At 48.1% G+C, this 13,784-nt stretch overlaps 1 protein-coding gene across 4 annotated transcripts in view; it reads right to left on the reverse strand.

Moving 5' to 3' along the window:
- Positions 1 to 13,784, reverse strand: part of KIF2C (kinesin family member 2C) — a 32,708-nt gene that overhangs the window by 3,042 nt on the left and 15,882 nt on the right. For 3 of the 4 annotated variants that reach the window (XM_015567536.1, XM_006769262.2, XM_006769261.2), the window contains 15 exons: positions 12,731 to 12,853; positions 10,243 to 10,365; positions 9,377 to 9,477; positions 8,673 to 8,768; positions 8,263 to 8,317; positions 8,014 to 8,176; positions 6,247 to 6,337; positions 5,919 to 5,982; positions 5,750 to 5,841; positions 3,627 to 3,769; positions 2,734 to 2,938; positions 2,527 to 2,637; positions 1,674 to 1,741; positions 1,223 to 1,328; positions 1,023 to 1,136 (listed from right to left, as the gene is read on the reverse strand). In XM_015567536.1, coding sequence (XP_015423022.1) covers positions 1,023 to 1,136; positions 1,223 to 1,328; positions 1,674 to 1,741; positions 2,527 to 2,637; positions 2,734 to 2,938; positions 3,627 to 3,769; positions 5,750 to 5,841; positions 5,919 to 5,982; positions 6,247 to 6,337; positions 8,014 to 8,176; positions 8,263 to 8,317; positions 8,673 to 8,768; positions 9,377 to 9,477; positions 10,243 to 10,365; positions 12,731 to 12,830 — 1,632 coding nt within the window. In that variant the 5' untranslated portion in view covers positions 12,831 to 12,853. Of the gene's footprint in view, positions 1 to 1,022; positions 1,137 to 1,222; positions 1,329 to 1,512; positions 1,552 to 1,673; positions 1,742 to 2,526; positions 2,638 to 2,733; positions 2,939 to 3,626; positions 3,770 to 5,749; positions 5,842 to 5,918; positions 5,983 to 6,246; positions 6,338 to 8,013; positions 8,177 to 8,262; positions 8,318 to 8,672; positions 8,769 to 9,376; positions 9,478 to 10,242; positions 10,366 to 12,730; positions 12,854 to 13,784 lie in introns of all 4 variants that reach the window. The other variant, XM_015567537.1, reaches the window with a different exon arrangement.

Genomic DNA, 13,784 nt, shown 5'->3' on the forward strand with positions numbered 1-13,784 from the left:
ATATGTGTTTTTAAAAAATATATTTTTGATTTCAGAGAAGAAGGGAGGAGTGAGAGGTAGAAACATCAGTGATGAGAATCATTGATCCGCTGCCTCCTGAACACCTCTTACTGGGGATCCAGGCTACAACCCAGCATGTGCCCTGACCAGGAATTGAACTGTGACTTCCTGGTTCATAGGTCAACACTCAACCACTGAGCCATGCCAGCCAGGCTGCTGAGCACTTTAAAAGCACATTAGCAAATCTGGCTCAGTGAATACAGCGCCAACCTGCAGACTAAAGGGTCCCTGGTTCGATTCCAGTCAAGAGCATGTACCTCTATTGCAGGCTCAATCCCCAGATCCCCAACCCTGGTTGGGGCACAGGTGGGAGGCAACCAATGGATATATCTCTCTCACATGGATGTTTCTTTCTCTCTGTCTCTCCCCCACTCTCTAAAAGTCAATGAAAAATATCCTTGGGTGAGGATTAAAAATAAATAAATAAATAAATGCACATCATTTAACCCTCAGACAAAACCAACCTGTCTTAGCCATCTTAAGGATGAAGAAACTGAGGCTAAATGACTTTCACAAGGAAATCACTTATAAATAAAATAATCAGGGCTGAACAAGTCTTGCTTCAGGGCCTACTATCCATACTTTATGTTTTTGGTCCTTGGTCGCAGCACAGGAGCTGGCATACAGAAAGTACTCACCAAACATTCACTGAATAACAAGGTCCCTGCATATCAACCACCCTCCAAAACCCCCAATTAGGAGCATGGTGGAGAGAGACAAGCTCTGGCTAGGATGGAGGAAAGCTTGTGTGCCAGGCTAAGGAAGAGGGTGTGGTATTAGCTGACCTAGAAGAATGGATGAGTGAATAGGTCAAGAATTAAGGAATGCTAGGGTGGAGGGCTGCCTCTTGCCATGCCAACCTGAAGACCTGTGGAAGCAAAGCCCAGGTCACATTCAGGCAATGGTGCTGAGCACAGCGGCGGGCCTGTGCTGGGGTGGATATGCCAGCGCCAGCTGCCCACCTGGACAATCTCCTTGAGCTCTTCAATGGCCCTCTCCTCCAGCTCCCTGATCTGAGTCATGGCTTCATTAAAGCTGGACATCTGGGAAGACAGTTCCTCTTCTTCCTTGGAAAACTAAAAGGAGACACACAAGAGTATGGCCCCGTTCCCACCTCAGCAGGCCATTTTTCTGTCTTGCTAGGTCCCACCCTGCCCCTTACGTTGCTTGTGATCAGAGACTCCTGAGAGTTGGCTTCTGTCTCTTCTGTTTCCATTTGAATTGGCTGCTCCCCACTGGGCCCGCTGTGGGGGCTCAGCTCCTTGACCCTGAGGAAACAAGAAGGTTTCTGATCCCATTGCAACCTTGTTGGCACTCACAAGAGTGCTGTACCACTTAAGACCACCAGCCTTGAGGCTTTAAGGGGATGGAGCAGCAGCTTTGCCTCTGGCCTAGGAAAAGACCCTCATGCATGCTGACTCCCTACAAGGCCTGGAGGGGATTGGGACAGACATTCCAGCATCCTGTCAGAATTCCCGAACCTCAGGTTCACTGAATCATGGAAGAGTAAACAGTAAGCACTGAGTCCCAGAGCCTCCTCCCTCTTCCATCACTGCCATTCCCTCTCCTCTCCCGCATCCTGCTCCCATCCCACAGGGCATAGGTTCCGGTACCTGTCTGCGTATCTTAGTGTATTTAAAGTATATTCACAGGAGCTTATGCCTGGTGAGATCATGGCAATCTGCAAAAGAAGGCATGGATGGTTAAAGGTCGAGGATCATGGGGAGAGGCTGCCAGGAGGAGTTCTCCAAACTACTGGACCCTCATGGTACTGGGGGGAGAGCTCATTAAGCACCTATTCACCAGGCAACTGGCTCCACTGCAAATTAAAGTTCCTTAAAAAGTTGGTTCCGTGCCTTTAAAGGCACATCTTATGACCCCCTCCTTCTTTATCTCTTCACTGACCCATTCCTCACACTGAGGTCACACCTGAAGGCTCTGTGGCTCCTACTGGAGCCCTCACTTCATCCAGGCTCAGCAGTGCCTCAGGGAGAAGGCGTTAGAGCTTAATCTGAAATCCCCATCTTCCCTGCAGACACGGGAGAGGATGTCCATGGAGCGGAGCAGACCTAGCTAGAAGGGCTTGTGGGTAAAATAAGGAAGGGATGAAAAGCCATTCAAGACATAGCCCTTCCCGTATTCTAGGCTGGAAGCCAAGGACTAGGAGGGAGGTCACAGAAGCCAGGATGCCTCTCTCCTGCTTCCCCAAAGGTCCTCCTTCTGAATTCTAGAGCCTCCTTTCCACCGGGGAAGGGAGGAATGACCTCCCCCAAACCCAGAGCTGCGGGGTATACCGAGTGCCTCCTTTCCTCCCCTGGGTAGGCAAAGAGGAGTCTAGAACGAAAAGGCAGGGATGAAGCTCAGTTAAGTTAGAGTCTGGAAACCCAGACAGCCCAGGGCACAGGCCTCCTGCCCAGGATAGGCCTAGATGATGTCCTGCACCACCTCCACAGCGCCCCTACTCACCATACAGGTCCTTGAGTTCTCCCCGATGAAGGAGTCCCGTAGCACCTGTGTCAGCTTGCTCTCGCGGAAAGGGGTGTGAGCCTTGTTCTGTCCCAGGGCCCTGATGCACTCCTATGGGGCACCAAGTGCAACTGAGGCCCTTTCCTTAATCTCCGCTGTCCACTTCCTGCCCCACCAGCAGTCCCACCTCTACCTAGCCCCTGCTACCTTCAGAGCCAGGAGACTTTTGTTGATTTCTGCGCCTTCCATGCGGGTCTGCCGGTCAGCACTGGAAGTGTCTGCACCTCGTTCGTTCCCTGCCAGATCCACCAAAGAGAACTTGCCATGCACTCTCCCTTTGGCTTTAAGGAGAATCTGGAAGCAGGCATGAGAGCGGGAAGAGTTGGAGTTGGCAAATGTCTGCCCAGAGGTCCTATGGTAAAGGAGGCAAAGAAAGGCTATGAGCTTTTCAAGTCACCAGCCACCCCCTTCCACAGCAGTGAATTCTCTGGTAAGAGAGGGACACAGGTCAGGACTGTAAGAAGTCCTATGTCTTCGTCCCAGATTTCTGTTCTGCCTTCCCTGGGCAGAAGCTCTCCCTCCAGCAGAGGAGCTGGTAAATTTTCCTGGCAGCCACAGTATTGGATTCTATGCTAGGGGCATGGCCAGACTGGGGGGCCCATAAGGACACAGAGAAAGATGAGCTATCTTTGTTGCAGGGCACACAGGGAAGGAGGGTTGTCATGAACCACTTGCCAAAACGTGAGGGCCCTGCAGCGAGAGGGCAGCTCGTTCCCTGAGCCTCCAGTATACCAGCCTAGGGCCTGGAAGAGCACTTCCCCACAGGAGCTGTGGGTCTAGCACTTTCAGCCTAGAAGAGGCCCAGAGCTCCCGTCTCCCATCACAGAGGGATCAGTGAAGAGAAACCCAGACAAGAACGGAAGCCTGCCCTGGTTAGATTTAAGACACTCTGAGTTGCTCCTGATGAGCCTGTTAAAGACCTCTTACCGCAGGGGCCTTCAGGGAGAGCGGGACGCTGTGGAACCAGATGGGATCAGAGCTAGTCTGTCGCCTGAACTGGGCATGAGAAAGTAGCCCCTTCCCCTCGCTAGAACTCTGACCTGCAGGCACTGCCTATGTCGATCATCTTGATGACATCGTCAGCACAGCTAACCAGGTGCTCCTGCAGCCCCACCACCTGCACCTGCTGCTTTCCATCCTCCAGCACGCGCAGCTTGGCCTTCTTGTTCAGCAAATCGAACAGCTGTGTCGGGCAGGGGAACAAGGCTAAGGCCACCAGGCACTGGGCTCCCCACCTGACGCCTCCCTCCTTCAGGGCCTATCCCAGCTTAGACAAGGGCAGGCAGCAGGAGGGAAGACAGAACTTGAGCTGGGCAGACTAGCAGAAGGTGTGGGTTCTGAACTGGGCTGCCTCAGCTTGATGTGATTCTAATACTTCACTAGCTGTGTGAACTGGGTCAGTACTTAACCACCTACACAACAGTGATGGTAACATGTCCTTGTAGGGTTTTTGTGATTAATAAGTGAATTAAAACAAGTAAAGTGCTTAGAACATAATGTCATATTAATAATCAACATTAGCAGCCCTGCCTGGCCGGCAACTCGTTTGGTTAGTCTCGTCTCTACACGGCAAGGTTGCAGGCTCAATCCCTGCCAGATCTACCAGAGAGAGACATACAAGAATCACCCTGCCCTGGCTGGTGTGGCTCAGTTGGTGGGAGTGTTGTCCCATGCACCGCAGGGTTTCAGGTTCGATCCCTGGTTGGGAACATACCCAGGTTGCAGGTTCGCTCTCTAGCAGGGATGTGTGCGGGAGGCAACTGATCGATGTTTCTCACATCGATATTTCTCTCTCTCTCTCCCTCCTTCCTCTTTCTCTAAAATCATTGGGGACATATCCTTGGGTGGGAGGATTAAAAAAAAAAAAAAGAATTGCCCAGCTGGTGTGGCTTAGTATTTGAGCATTGACCCGGGAACCAGGAGGTAACAGTACGATTCCAGGTCAGGCACATGCCTGGGTTGCAGATCGATCCCCAGTAGGGGGCGTGCAGGAGGCAGCCAATCAATGATTCTCTCTCATCACTGATATCTCTATGTCTCTCTCCCTTTCCCTTCCTCTATCTGAAATAAAAACATATTAAAAAAAAAAATCAACCAAATGAGCCCTAGCCAGTTTGGCTCACTGGATAGAGCGTCAGCCTGGGGACTGAGGGTGCCAGGTTCGATTCCGATCGAGGGCATGTACCTTGGTTGCAGGCACATCCCCATAAAATCAATGAATAATTTTTTTTAACATATTTTATTGATTTTCTACAGAGAGGAAGGGAGAGAGATAGAGAGTTAGAAACATCGATGGGAGAGAAACATCGATCAGCCGCCTCCTGCACATCTCCTACTGGGGATGTGCCTGCAACCCAGGTACATGCCCTCGACCGGAATCGAACCTGGGACCCCTCAGTCCGCAGGCTGATGCTCTATCCACTAAGCCAAGCCGGTTTCGGCTCAACGAATAATTTTTAAGTATTAAAAAAAATCAACATAGCCATTATTATCTAGATCCTGCTCTAAGGAAAGCAACTCTGCAAAAATGAAGAGAGTTGTATGTGTGAGTGTTTATTCATGTATACACACACAGATGGGGGTTGGGAGGAAGAGAGGATGAATATGAGAACAAATATGGGTGATCAAAGGAAAAAGAGTTATGAAGGAGGTGGGTCAAGGGTGCACAGGGCACACTCAAGGCAGACCTCCCATCTGAGAGGAACCCTGCGGAGTATTCCTGCCATACTTGTTGACTCTTTTTTTTTTAAAAGCCCGATTACAGCTTTTTTTTTTTAAGTTTTTTTTTCTCTCTAATATTTCAGAGAGGAAGGGAGGAGATAGAAACATCAATGATGAAATGATGAGAGAGAATCATTGATCAGCTGCCTCCAGCATGCCCCACACTGGGGATCAAGCCCGCAACCCAGCCATGTGCCCTTGACCGGAATCGAACCCAGGACCCCTCAGTCCACAGGCCGACACTCTAACCCATTGAGCCAAACCAGCTAGGGCACTTGTTGATTCTTGAGTACCATCCCACCATCAGACGAAACCCCCCCCATATGTCAGGGCAGAGCTTCACAGTCCATAGATTGTTTGGCTTCTACCATTTCTAGCCAACTGCAGGTTTTTGAGAGTTCAGGGCCCCCAACAGTATAAACAGGGTCTCCTTGTCAGCTACCTTCCCATTATAGATCTCAAAGAACGTCACATAGACTTCCAGGCCCAGATTCCGGTAGCGGGGCTGATTCTTCATGAGGAAGACATCCTGGGCTATGGGAAAGAGCATGGATTAAGTAAGCAACCTGCTTTCTGTGCCCAACCCCACGGCGGCAGAAGACACTACTCACAGGCCATTGCATAGATTCCTTTGGATGCATTCTGGGCTTTCCCAGAGAGGCCTCCGCCCATAGTCTGCAAAAGGAAGGGACAGAAGACTTGGTAAAGGGCCCCTGGCAGAGGCTAGAGCACTACCGGCTCCATCACCCCAGTGGGCCACACCAAAGTTGGGAGGCTGGACCTGTTAAGGCACCTCTCTGCACCTGACACAACAAGCGTTATCTGATGATGGAGCACCTACACTGAGTGGATTTTCTACACGAAACTCACTGTCTTCCTTTTTAGGGACCCAGTGCAGCTCATGGGCACACTCATACCCTGCCATGCTTGAATACTCACATGTGTCTTGCCACTTCCCGTCTGGCCATATGCAAAACAGGTCGCTTTTCCGCCTTGGAAAATTGTGTGTACCAGTGGCCTTGCTGTGAACCTAGGAGAAAGGATAGGGAAGAGTGTATTATCTCTGACCAAAGTGTGTACCCTGGAACATGGTCCTGCTGCCCTTCCACTGCAGAACCTCTGGGCCCTCCATTCCTCCTTCCAAGCACTAGTACTCCTCTCCTGCAATGGGGTCCCCCCTGACTCAGCCCACTCACAAATCTGAAATTCTCCTAGCCGGCTGGAGGGAGATGGGGGCTGGACTGACTTGCTACACGCAAGTGGATGGCCCATCCTCTAACTGAGCCACCAGCCACTCCCGACTCTGAAGACATAGACAAAAGCCTGAACTTAGCAGCTGACACCCAGCATAAGACACACTACAAAGATCAAAGGAAACCCTCTAAAGTAGGAGCCCAAAATGTTGTAGTCTTTGTGGGCCATGTAGATATGTCACATTAAAAAACAACAATCTTTAAAAACGTAAAAAACATTCGTGGTTTTAGAGCCATATAAAAAGGGACTGTGAACCCAATTTGGCCCAAGTTTGTCAACTTCTAGTTTGGAGCAGTGTTGTCCAATAGAACTTCTGTGCTGATGGAAATGTTCTGTATCTGTGCTGTCCAGTAGTAGCCACTTCCACATGGGACTGGTGAAGCACCTGAAATGTGGCTTATGTGACTGAATAACTTAATTTTTAATTTCATTTTAACTTTTAATGAACAGCTGTATGAGGCTGTGGGTGCTTTATTAGACAGAGCAGTCCTAGAGTTTGCTGAGTCTGCAAAGCCCAGTCGGTAACAGGGTGGCTGCATAAGACACTGGAAGAATCCCTGAAGCCTGCCCAGCCTCAGAGAATGCAATGGGTAACACCTCACTTCTGATCCACTACTAATGCTGCAAAATGGCATATGGCAGCCCAGGAACCAGAACCAGAATTAGAACCAGAGCCAGAGCCGGAGCCAGCTCTATGTGAGCTGATCCAAAGAAAACATGACCTCACCTTTTTTTGTTGAAAACCCCACCTTCCCACTTCCAAATCTGCCAACTTGCCTGACCCACATCCTCTGCTCTTTCCCATTACAATGGAGTGTCCCTGTTCCATCACAGGCCACCCGTTCGCCTTCTGCTTGTTCTCTGAGGCACCTTCCTCAGACTTCTCTCCCGCAGTCCCCACTCCCTTTTCTTCTGGTGCATCATCTCCATTAACATGCAAATGTGCTCTGTGTCTCCCATCTTTTTTTTTTTTTCAGATTCTGTGAATATTATTTTTTCCCTGTATTGATTAAGATATTACAAATGTGTTCTTATCCCCCCCAATGTCCTCTCATCCCCCCAATTCTGCCCTCATAAAAATATCCTTGGTGCCCAGCAGGCGAGGCTCAGTGGTTGATCACTGACCTATAAACCAGGAGGTCACAGTTCAATTCCCAGTCAGGGCACATGCCTGGGTTTCGGGCTCATTCGATCCCAGTGTGGGGAGTACAGGAGGCAGCCAATCAATGATTCTCTCTCATCATTGATGTTTCTATCTCTCTCTCCCTCTCCCTTCCTTTCTGAAATCAATAAAAGTACATTAAAAAATAAAATAAAAAAGAAACACGAGAGGCCAGGAAGGGCTTTCGAGTCCAGCATGTCTGTGAGCAGTGTCAGCACAGCGCCTTGCATGGAAAAGATCAAATAGGGTGAGGGGAGGTGGGGGGTGGTGAGAAGAGGCGAGGGACTAACCTATAGATGACTTCATTTGAAGCTGTTTCATCAAATGCAAAGTCAAAGCAGAACGCCTGGTTCTCCAGATACTTTGTTAAGTCCACTTTTAACTTGGGCTCGTGTACGAAGAGGAGACACTTGCTAGGAACAGAAATCACATCAATTTCTTTCTTGGCCAGTTCTGCAGAAGGAGAGTATTTTCAGGGGATGCTCCCTGGACACAGGCATCCTCTGTTACCTCAAAGCCCCTTTCTGACCGGAGTTTACCTTGTTTATTCAGTGGGCGCTTCCTAACACAAACGCATATCCTGTGCTCTTCTATCTTCAAGAGGATGAGAGAAGACAACCAACCAACAGAAGGTTAGGGCAGTATTAAAGAAAGCTTCTCCAGAGCCCCTCCCCTCCAACCCCAGGTCTGGCCCAGTCAGGAGCCCAGATCTAACACTAGGACCCTGCCTCCCCATAGTTACTCAAGAGCATAGAAGATAAGGTGGGGTAGAGGGAAGTTTATAAAATCACACTCTCATCTAGGTCTCACTAACTCCACTCACCAAAGGATCTTAAGAATACCTGCAACGGCAAGGGAAGACTGCTCGATGCTCTCCTTTAAAGTTTTCTGTCTCTTAATTGTAAACCTACTCAGGAAGGAGAGGTAGAAGCCCTTGGGGTTTACTTACAGGATCAGTCATAGTAAGGGGATGACAATCCAACGTAGCCCGAAATTCCTTAATCATCCGGGAAAATTCCCAGTTTGGAAAGCTGTTGTCATACTCCTGTTTGGGACAAGAGCAAAAAGAAACTGACTGCTGAGATGTAAGTGCTCCTCGACTTCAGTACTAAGGAAAAGCACCATCTCTCCTTGTGCAATTGATCCATCAGAGTTGACAAAACCCTCACATGATCTCACTTCCTCCCACCCTGACTCTAAGCCGAGAACCCATGAACAAAGCCCTGGGAATAGAGACTGGCAGGGGGGCCTACGCATGCACCAAACCACTCTAGGAACTGGGGTGAGGGCCACTTAGGAGACAGAAGGCTGGGATTCTCCAGAGCAAGTAAGGGGAAATGCTCCAAACTAGAACTGCATTGCAGCACCTCCACCACATACACACAACTAGGAGGTTGGGGGAAACAGGCAACTGTGCCCTGTGGCAGGCGTGCCCACTGAACAGTCAGCATGAAATAGTCCCCATGTGAAGGCCCTCAGAAGAATATCTGACTTATTTGTTCTCTGAATCCTGATGAGACACCAGTTAAACTTCCTGGATATCAGAATTGGAGTCTCAGTAATGCTGGGCCCAACTGTATCTGTGTTGCCATTAACGCTGCAGTTAAGAGTACCTGTCAAAAACCCCATGCCCTAGCTTCCCAAGAAAGATACCTGAGCTCGCTTTGTTCTCATTTCAGAGATCTGGGCCCTTTTCTCTTCTCGTTTGTTCTTCATTTTTTCCATTTCCTTCACAATACATGATTTTCTCCGAACTACGGGAAGAAAAGCTCATTCTTTTACTTGTCTAGGCCAGCAAGCCTGTTCTTCTCCGGCTGCTGTACTGAGTCCTGGGCTTTCCTAGGACTAGGCCTTCTCAAGACCTTTAGACTGAAATCACCATATGCAAGGAGAGGAAGCAATAGATGTGACTCTTGGGATGGTCAAACTCACAAAGTAAAGATCTGCCCATGTGAGTACTCCAGGTCTAACCCAAACTCTCCCCATACCTTGGTGGCATTTTCTCAACCACCAGAGAGGTGAGACCATCACTATTTAGTCTTAATGGTTACTCTAGGCCAGTGGTTCTAAACCTTCTGGCCCTTTAAATACAGTTCCTCATGTTGTGACCCAACCATAAAATTATTTTCGTTGCTACTTCATAACTGTAATGTTGCTACTGTTATGAATTGTAATGTAAATATCTGATATGCAGGATGGTCTTAGGCGACCCCTGTGAAAGGGTCGTTTGACCGCCAAAGGGGTCGCGACCCACAGGTTGAGAACCGCTGGTCTAGGCTGTTCTTCAGGTGTTAGCCAAGACACTATAGTTTGTGACAACACTTCAATTATATTAGAAGGTTTCTGCCTGCTTAAGGGGACAGGGTCACCCTTGTGCAAAATTGATTCCATGGCCACAGGGAAACATGCCCCCAAGTGACAAGTGCAGTTTGAACTCAGGGCCACGGCAGACCAGGTGTGAAACAGAATGATACTGCTCTGCACTAGGAGTAGGGCAGCAGACAGCTCAGCATGTCTACCTGAGTTCACCGGGTTTGCAGAAGAGCTGCCTCGCATGGAATGGACTTGCTCTTCTACCTCCTCGCTGACCATCGTAAATGGTATTTCAGCCACTGCAGGGCAGGAGTTCCTAGGGGGGCCAGCTGTGAGGAAACAAGAGTCATTGGCGAAGCCGGCAATGCAGCTGTACCCAGCCGAGCCCGCATGGCTCATGGACCAGGAGGATGGCTACTGACTGCCAGCTCAGCAAGGGCTCAGGCTCCTACAGTGTGAGCAGAACTTGGGTTTCTGCCTTCACCTCAGCCCACACCCGGAACCGGACCAGTATCTCTGCAGGGGCTGGCTCCTGGGTCAAGAAATCTTGAGTTTCCTGCCCAGGCCAGTTTTGCTCATGGTTAGAGCATTGGCCTATGGACCAAAGGGATGCAGGTTCGATTCCTGGTCAAAAGCACACACCCTCGTTATAGGTTCCATCCCAGGCCCTGGTCAGGGTGCATGTAGGAGGCAACCAATCGATATGTCTTTCACATACATGTTTCTGTCTCCCTTCCACTCTCTCTAAAAAAATCAATGGAAAAAACAGCCTCACAAAATACACACACACAAAAAAAGATCAATGGGAAAAAATATCCTCGGGAGAGGATTAAAAATAAAAAAAGGGTGAGTAACTCAGTATGGACTTCACCATGAAGGGAAAAGCTTTTTAAGGCCTGAATTCCTTAGGCTTGACCCAAGTATGGGTTCTTAGGCCAGGCCTTTCTACTCACTGGGAGAAAAGCCAGACCTTTCTCACTTTCAAAAGCCTTGGAACACATGCCCTAACCGGTTTGGCTCAGTGGATAGAGCGTCAGCCTGTGGACTCAGGGGTCCCAGGTTCAATTCCAGTCAGGGGCATGTCCCCAGCGGGGAGTGTGCAGGAGGCAGCTGATCAATGTTTCTCTCTCATCGATGTTTCTAACTTTCTATCCCTTTCCCTTCCTCTCTGTAAAAAAAATCAATTAAAAAAAAATATATATATAGCCTTGGAACACAAAAAACAAAATAAAAAATCCTTAGAACTCAGGTGGTTAACAGGAACAAAGACTGAAAAGCCAGAAATAATGGAAACATGAGCAAAACTAACCATACTGATTCAACCCTGAAAGGTACAACTCATTACTTCCCATACTTGGTCATGATCCTTTACCTTCATATTATAAGAGCTAAATTTGATACATGTAAGATGTAATGGTTGTGTATCTTACAAAATCTTCATCTACTTTATATATCTAATACAAGTTGACAATTGCCTGGCCAGCGTGGCTCAGTGGTTGAGCGTTGACCTATGAACCAGGAGGTCTTGGTTCAATTCCGGGTTAGGGCACATGCCTGGGTTGCGGGCTTGATCCCCAGTGTGGGGCGTGCAGGAGGCAGCCGATCAATGATTCTCTCTCATCATTGATGTTTCTATCTCTCTCTCCCTTTCTCTCTGAAATCAATAAAAATATGTTTTTTAAAGACAGTTTTAAAATTCCATATGTATAAAATTCAAAAAGAGAAAAAGCTAATTTATGCTATTAGAATTCAGGATTAGCCCTGACAGTGTGGCTCAGTTGGCTGGGCATCATCCCATGCTCCAAAAGGTTGATGATTTGATTCCAGGTCAGGGCACATGCCCAGGTTTCGGGCTCGATCCCTGGTAAGGGGCTTGCAGGAGATAACTGGTCGATGTTTCACTCTTACATCAATGTTTCTCCCTTGCTCTCTAAAAATCAATTAAAAAAATCTTAAAAAAATGAAGTCAGGCCCTAGTCAGATTGGCCTGTGGAGAGAGCATCAGCCTGTGTACTGAAAGGTCCTGGGTTCAATTCCAGTCAAAGGCACATGCCTGCATTTGGGGCTAGATCCCCAGTGGGGGGCATGCAGGAGGCAGCAGATGCATGATTCTCTCATCAAAAAAAAGAAAAAGAACTCAAAAAAAATTATTTCTCTTTTACAGAGCTCTGTGGCCTTCTGGGGACATAGTAACTGATCTGTATTATAAAAAATATTCTCATTAGTTCCTATATGCCCTGTAACAAAACCTTGATGCAAATAATTTCTAATTAAGAAAAAGATAATGGATCAAATTTTCATTAAACCAGAGTAAGTAAGTAAATAAATAAATAAATAAAAAGAAGTCAGGAGTATAGGTTTCCCTGGGGGCTTAGGAGCTGCAAGGGTGCCTGAGGGGGACTTCTGGGTGCTGGTAATGCTCTGTCTGATCTGGGTGTTAGTTATATGTGTGTGTTCAAGAACTGTATATACTAAATGATATGTTCACTTTTCTGTATATACTGTATATGATGTTTCAAGTAAGGGGGAGAAAAAGGTATTTTCCAGATAAGGGAGCTGTGGGGCGGGGGCAGAACAATACTAAGTGCTAAGTCAGGGGAGTGTTGGAATCTTAGGATATTCCAGAACAGGTTCAGGCAATGTGGGAGGAACTGCTCCAGGGCATCAAACAGGGAGAACAGATTCATTACTCACTGGGAACTAAGAACTGCTTGCGGGAATTGGCACGCACGGGCAGGTCTACCTCCATACCATCCTCCTTAGGGGTGATGTGAACCTCTGAGAGGGTGGACATGCGAGTGGAGCGGCTTCGGAGACCTAAAGAACCGGGGACAATCAGTGTAGCATGATAAGGAGGGCTGGTGGAGCAACCCTCCAGATTCTATACAGGGTGAGATGGGTCCTGACCACCAGGAAAGGAAAAATTAGACAGGCTAAGTACTAATGACCCCAAAACTCATTTGTTCACATTCTGCAAACCTGAGAGCTCCTAAGGACAAGGATATCTCCCACAAGAAAATCTGTCTTGAGCAAATGGAGGGATCTACAGCCAATATGAAGTCATTTCTGGAGAGACAGACCTAATCTTGCACCTACCATTCTACAACGTTCTTCCCATACCTTAAAACAGAAGATAAATAGCAGTATTCCCTCCTGATGGATGGGAATGTTAAAGTTCAGAGAAATTAAGCAACTTGTCTACTGTCCTTTAATTGTAAGAGTCAGAGCCAGGATGTGAACCCAGGACTGTCAGATTCCAAAGTCTGGGCTTTTCCCACAGCGTCAGGAAGCTTTACAGAGCCAAGCATGGGCCATACATCAGAAACCCAGGGAATCAGTTACTTTGATTTTCTGGAAGAATGCTTAACTGACAGAAACAAATGAGTTATATTTGAATTCTTGTCCATTTCTACCCATCTATATAGTTTTCCTATATAAGAGAGAAACAATCCCATCTATCCTATCCTATATAATAAAAAGGTAATATGCAAATTGACCACCACAAGATGGTCGCCCCCATGTGGTCACAAGATGGCCACCCCATGTCATCAGAAGATGGCTGCCACAAGATGGCAAGCAGAGGAGGATAGTTGTGGGCTATAAGGGTAGCAGGAGAGGGCAGCTAGGGGCAACCAGGCTAGCAGGGAAGGGAAGTTGGGAGTGAGCAGGCTGGCAGGGGAACAGTTAGGCATCGATCAGGCTGGCAGGGGAGTGGTTAAGGGTGTGATCAGGCTAGCAGGCAGGAGTG

This window comes from Myotis davidii, unplaced genomic scaffold (assembly GCF_000327345.1).
Source record: "Myotis davidii unplaced genomic scaffold, ASM32734v1 scaffold924, whole genome shotgun sequence".
NCBI classification, from domain to species: Eukaryota; Metazoa; Chordata; class Mammalia; order Chiroptera; family Vespertilionidae; genus Myotis; species Myotis davidii.